We start from the raw sequence: 6351 nt of genomic DNA on the forward strand, positions 1-6351 counted from the left end.
GGGAGGCTGAGGCAGGAGAATCGCTTGAACTCAGGAGGCAGAGTTTGTGGCGAGCCGAGCCGAGATAGCGCCACTGTACTTCAGCCTGGGCAACAAGAAAGAAACTCCGTCTCAAAAAATATATATATTTTTTAAATACAAGAAAGTAATAGAAAATAATGGGGTCTATGGATGTAGTCTCCATGTATCCAAGAGATTTTTTTCTTCTAAGAAAGCGTGTACATTAAGTTCAAGAAATACTTTAAAAACAAGAGAAGGCAACAGCTGTATATGACCACATGCTGAATGAACAAGACAAATACAAAATGCCACATAAATCCAGAGGAGAAAATCACCCTGGACTGGAAGGGCAATAGAAAGCTTCATAGAAGAGGCGGCTGAGCTCTGAAGGATGGGCATTCGTTTTCTTTTTTTTTTTTGAGACGGAGTCTTGCTCTGTCACCAGGCTGGAGTGCAGGGGTGCAATCTCGGCTCACTGCAACCTCTGCCTCCTGGGTTCAAGAGATCCTTCCGCCTCAGCCTCCCAAATAGCTGGGACCACAGATGCCCGGCTAATTAGCCACCACGCCCGGCTAATTTTTTGCATATTTTTAGTAGAGACGGGGTTTCACTGTGTTGGCCGGGATGGTCTTGATATCTTGACCTCGTGATCCGCCTGCCTCGGCCTCCCAAAGTGCTGGGATTACAGGCGTGAGCCACCACGCCCGGCCAGGATGGGCATTCTTTATAGGAGCAGTGAGGACAGAGACAGTTTCAGGCACAGTGAATGGGATGATGAAAAGGGTGACGGCACAGGCAGAGAGCTGGAAGAGGTGTGGAGGCACATGTCAACAGAGTCTTGAAGTGGACACACAAGAGACAAGGCCAGAAAGGTAACGTGGGAGGCCACGCTGCAGACAGGCTCAGAGTCTATGATAAATAATTTGACAATCTTTAGCAAGTATTGAGAAATCTTGCAGGTTCTTTTTTTTTTTTTTTGAGACAGAGTCTTACTGTCGCTCAGGCTCGAGTGCAGTGGAGCAATCTTGGCTCACTGCAAACTCTACTTCCTGGGTTCAAGCAATTCTCCTGCCTCAGCCTCTTGAGTAGCTAGAATTACAGGTGCCCACCACCATGCCCGGCTAATTTTTGTATTTTTAGTAGCAACGGGGTTTCTCATGTTGGTCAGGCTGCTCTCGAACATCTGACCTCAGAAGATCCACCTGCCTTGGCTTCCCAAAGTGCTGGGATTACAGACATGAGCCGCCGTCCCAGGCTGCCTTGCAGCTTCTTGAGAAGAGCACAATGAAAATAATTTTGAAAGATTAGTCGTTCTGGTTATAGATAGTAATATAAATTAGAGAGGGAAGACAAGAAACTACAGAAAGGAAACTACAGAAAATAAAACAAAACTACAGAAGAGGTTAAAGCAATAACCTAGATATGAAATTGTAAAGTTCAGGGAGGTGAATCATGTATCTCAGCCAGGGACAGATGAAAGGCAGAGGTAGGGACCTCCTCCAGCTTGGAGTAGGGACAGACTCCCAGACACTCACTGTTCATTGGAGCTGAGGGCTGGCTTGTTCTCCACCTTGTATAGCTTGTCTACTTCGTGTTGCTACAGAGAGAATCCAATAAGACAATGGACATAAGAGTGCCTGAAAAGCACAAAGCGTGATACAAAGATAGGGGCTTCTTGAGGGCTTCCTCATTCTGCTAATTCTAGGAATCAAACTGCTCCCCTGACAACCGTCCCACTGAACCTTCCTCAAACTGTCAACAGAAAACCCAAAAATAAAACAATGTAAAAATAGTAAGGCCAGGCAGGGTGGCTCACGCCTGTAATCCCAGCACTTTGGGAGGCCGAGGCGGGCGGATCACCTGAGGTCAGGAGTTTGAGACCTGCCTGGCCAACATGGTGAAAGCTTGTCTCTACTAAAAATACAAAAATTAGTCGGCCTTGCTGGCAGGCACCTGCAATCCCAGCTACTCGGAAGGCCGAGGCAGGGGAATCGCTTGAACCTGGGAGGCGGAGATTGCAGTGAACTGAATTGACGCCATTGGACTCCAGCCTAGGGGACAAGAGCAAGGCTTTGTATTAAAACAAATAAACAAACACACAAACAAAAAACAGTGTGGGCTAGGTGCAGTGGCTCATGCCTGTAATCCCAGCACTTTGGGAGGCTTGAACCCAGGAGTTCGAGATCAGCCTGGGCAACATAACAAGATTCTGTCACTATAAAAAAAAAAAAAGAAAAATTTATCTATATATATTTTTAATACATGCGGGTGTGCGTGTGTGTGTGTGTGTGTGTGTGTGTATGTTCTGTAGCAAACAGATTCAAAAAAATAAGTACATAATAAAATTAAATTTTAAAATTGACCAGGTGTAGTGTCACATGCCTGTGGTCCCAGCTACTTGGGAAGCTGAGGCAGGAGGATGGCCTGAGTCCAGGAGGTCAAGGCTGCAGGGAGCTGTGATTGTGCCATTGCACTGTACTCCAGCCTGGGCAACAGAGAGACTCCGTCTCCCCCGATAAAACAAAATCCAACAAACAAAAAATAGGAACAGTAGCATCAGTCCCACTTTTTCACACAATTCAGCTACCCTCTATTTGCCCTATAACGGTAGTCACGCTTCAGTCATTTGTATTCTTCACCAAAAGAAAAACTGCTCAAGGAGGAAAGAGGGGCATGACCCCAGGGAAAGGGACCGTACCTTCAGAATGGAGACACTGGCAATTCGATCCAAAGGGCTCATGAGATCTGCCTCAATGAATAAATCCTTTTTTCCAGGAAGCTGAAGGAGACACAGGATGCCGGGTCACTCACAGTCCCACGAGCTTCCTCAGCTGAGAACTGGCCTAGCCACCCATCTATCAGAAACAGTCTCTGAGGTGGGAGGCCCTAAGCATGGTCTACCCGGGTACATTATTAATTATCTGGATCCACAGCTGACATTTCTCTGTATATTTGCCTATTTTGCCTTCTCATTTTCTGTACCAGTGGGTAGACATTCCACCTTCTTTCTCAGGTTAATTCCTTGTCACTCACTTTCTCAGGTTAATTCCTTTGCTCACCTGTGACCTTGATCTGCACCTTACTCCCCATCTCTGCTCCCTTCTCCACTCTGGCTCCCAACCACTCCTGATCTCCTGCTGAACAAAGCCAAATGCAACAGAACGCCACCTTGCATTTTCCCCCCAAGTACAAAATAAAATAGTACACATTCACTGCAGAAAACTTAGCAAAGCCAGGACAGTCCTCACCCTATTACCCTTCCACTCCCTCACCCCACAATCCCTGTCATCTGATTCCTGTGCCACCACTCCTGACACAGACCCTCAATGCCTGTTCAGAGGAAGGAGTGGTCACAGTTAGTGACAGGGAGGGGAAAGTCATTCGACATTTCCTCTCAACCAGGCCTTCACAAATGAGTAGGGTGTTGACATGGATGTATGAAGAGGGCAGCCGGCGAAGATCAGGGAAAGAGCATAGGCTGCGTGGTAAGGGGACGATATTGCCCTCCAAGAGACATTTGGCAATGTCCAGAAATGTTTTTGGTTGTCTGACTCAGGGTAGAGATTTTACTGGCATCTTTGCTTCTGTTAGAGAGGTGGGTAGAAGCCAGGGATGCTGCTAGACATCTAACAACGTACAGACAGCCCCCACCACAGACAATGATTCAGCCCAAAAGAAAAGGTCAATGGTATAGACAGCAGGCAATCTTTTATTTTTTTATCTTATTTGTTGTTTTTGTTTTCTTTAGTTTTAGAGATAGTCTCGCTCCATCGCCCAGGCTGAAGTCCAGTGGTGTGATCTCAGCGCACTGCAACCTCTGCCTCCAGGATTTAAGTGATTCTCTTGCCTCAGCCTCCTGAGTAGCTGGGATTACAGGTGTGCACCACCACACCCAGCTAATTTTTGTAATTTTAGTAGAGATGGGGTTTCACCATGTTGGCCAAGCTGGTCTTGAACTCCTCACCTTGTAATCCACCCGCCTCAGCCTCCCAAAGTGTTGGGATTACAGATGTGGGCCACCACGCCTGGCCTGTTTTTTTTGTTTGTTTTTTTAAGATACAGTCTCACTCTGTCGCGAATTGGCACGATCTCAGCTCATTGCAACCTCTGCCTCCCAGGGTCAAGCAATTCTCCTGCCTCAGCCTCCCAAGTAGCGCCTCCCAGGCGCCCTCCACCACACCTGATTAATTTTTGTGTTTTTAGGAGAGGCAAGGTTTTGCCATGTTGGCCATGGTAGTCTCGAACTCCTGACCTCCTCAGGTGATCCAACTGCCTCAGCCTCCCAAAGTGTTGAAATTACAGGTATGAACCACCACGTTTGGCCTTTAAAAATTTCTATTCTTATAAGTAGATTTTAGCTGCTCTTATCACACAAAGAAATGTAACTATGTGAGATAACAATTATGTTAATTTGCTTCATTATCGTCACCATTTTACTCTCTCTCTATATCCTATTATGTCATGTTGTTTACCTCAAATATACACAATAAAATTTATTTTAAAAAATTTTCTATTTTTATTTTTATTTATTGTTAAATTTCCCAAACCAAAAATGATCAACAGAGGGTAGGAAATCTTGATGTAGGTGAATGGCAAAAAAACAGAACAAAGTAGTTGCTAGAATTGTGCAGGAAGGGCTCCAAATGCCAGCTTACGAGAGCGTGTCCTTGATCCTCTAATGTAACGGGGAAAACCAAAGTTTTGTACAATGGAGCATTCCAATCAGCTGGAAATGTTAGATGAGTCTGGCAGCTGGACTGAAGAAAGGAGAAACTGGAGGCAGGGAGTCTGCTTAGGGAGTGAATGAAACAGTCCCGGCAGCCCAAGCATGTGGCAATGAAAGAGGGCCTGATGGCCGGGCGCGGTGGCCCATGACTGTAATCCCAGCACTTTGGGAGGCCGAGGCAGGTGGATCATGAGGTCAGGAGATAGAGACCAGCCTGGCCAACATGGTGAAACCTGGTCTCTACTAAAATACAAAAATTATCTGGGCATGGTGGCAAGTACCTGTAATCCTGGCTATTCAGGAGGCTGAGGCAGGAGAATTGCTTGAACCCGAGTCAGAGGTGGCAGTGAGCCAAGATCACCCCATTGCACTCCAGCCTGTTGACACAGCGACAATCCATCTCAAAAAATAAAAATAATAATAATAAAGAGAGCCTGATTTAGACTGTGGAGGTGTGAACAAAAATAGGTTAAGAGATACATGGAATGTGTAATATAATTTTGTTAATACTTGAAGGAAATTAACAGTGTTAACAGTGTTTATAACTCATGGTAGCACTATAAGTAATTTTTTTCTTTTTACTTTCCTTGATCTTCTTACATTTTCTATAATGTGCAAGTGTTATTTTATAATCACTATAAAAAAGTCGTATGTAAAGAAGTATCCATGGGGCTGGGCATGGTGGCTCACATCTAATCCCAGCACTTTGGGAGACTGAGGCAGGCAGATCACAAGGTCAGGAGTTCAAGACCAGCCTAACCAAGATGGTGAAACCCCATGTCTAATAAAAATACAAAAATTAGCCAGGCATGGTGGCAGACGCCTATAATCCCAGCTACTCGCGAGACTGATGCAGGAGAATCGCTTGAACCAGGGGGACGGAGGTTACAGTGAGCCGAGATCGTGCCATTGCACTCCAGCCTGGGTGACAGAGCGTGACTCTGTCTCAAACAAACAAAAAAAAGAAGTATCCATGGAACTCAGTAAGTACCAGGGTGAAGGAGAGGCAATGATGATTCTGACATTTCAAGCCTGAATAGCAGTGCACATTAACAAAAAATTAAGTCAGAAGTTAGTTAGGAGAGGACATTATTGCCTGGAAATCCACTCTGGCCATGCTGAATCACCCAGTGGGCTCAAGTTTCTCTCCTTGGTCACCTCTACTCTCTTTCTTATTGATCTCACCTGAACTAGCGGCTTTAACTAGCACCTCTTTTCAATTCTTCAGACAGGTGTTGCAAGCCACACGCTTGGGCTGCCTTACTCCCTAAGGGGACTCCCTGCCTCCAGTTTTTCCTTTCTTCAGTCCAGTTGCCAGTTGTATAAAAGAAAACTAGGCTGGGCATGGTGGCTCAAGCCTACATTTCCAGCACTTCGGGAGGCAAAAGCAGGCAGTTCACCTGAGGTCAGGAGTTTGAGACCAGCCTGGCCAAGATTTGGTGAAGCGCCATCGCTACTAAAAATACAAAAATCAGGCCGGGCGCAGTGGCTGAAGCCTGTAATCCCAGCACTATGGGAGGCCGAGGCGGGTGGATCACGAGGTCAAGAGATCGAGACCATCCTGGTCAACATGGTGAAACCCCATCTCTACTAAAAATACAAAAACATTAGCTGGGCATGGTGGC

At 45.9% G+C, this 6351-nt stretch overlaps 1 protein-coding gene across 1 annotated transcript in view; it reads right to left on the bottom strand.

The window, feature by feature from the left end:
• Positions 1 to 6351, bottom strand: part of VPS33B (VPS33B late endosome and lysosome associated) — a 16327-nt gene that overhangs the window by 7237 nt on the left and 2739 nt on the right. The window contains exons 2-3 of the mRNA XM_032252765.1: positions 2699 to 2779; positions 1536 to 1597 (exon numbers count right to left, since the gene is read on the bottom strand). Coding sequence (XP_032108656.1) covers positions 1536 to 1597; positions 2699 to 2779 — 143 coding nt within the window. The remainder of the gene's footprint in view (positions 1 to 1535; positions 1598 to 2698; positions 2780 to 6351) is intronic.

This window comes from Sapajus apella, unplaced genomic scaffold (assembly GCF_009761245.1).
Source record: "Sapajus apella isolate SASKATOON/1434 unplaced genomic scaffold, GSC_monkey_1.0 scaffold80, whole genome shotgun sequence".
Taxonomy (NCBI): domain Eukaryota; kingdom Metazoa; phylum Chordata; class Mammalia; order Primates; family Cebidae; genus Sapajus; species Sapajus apella.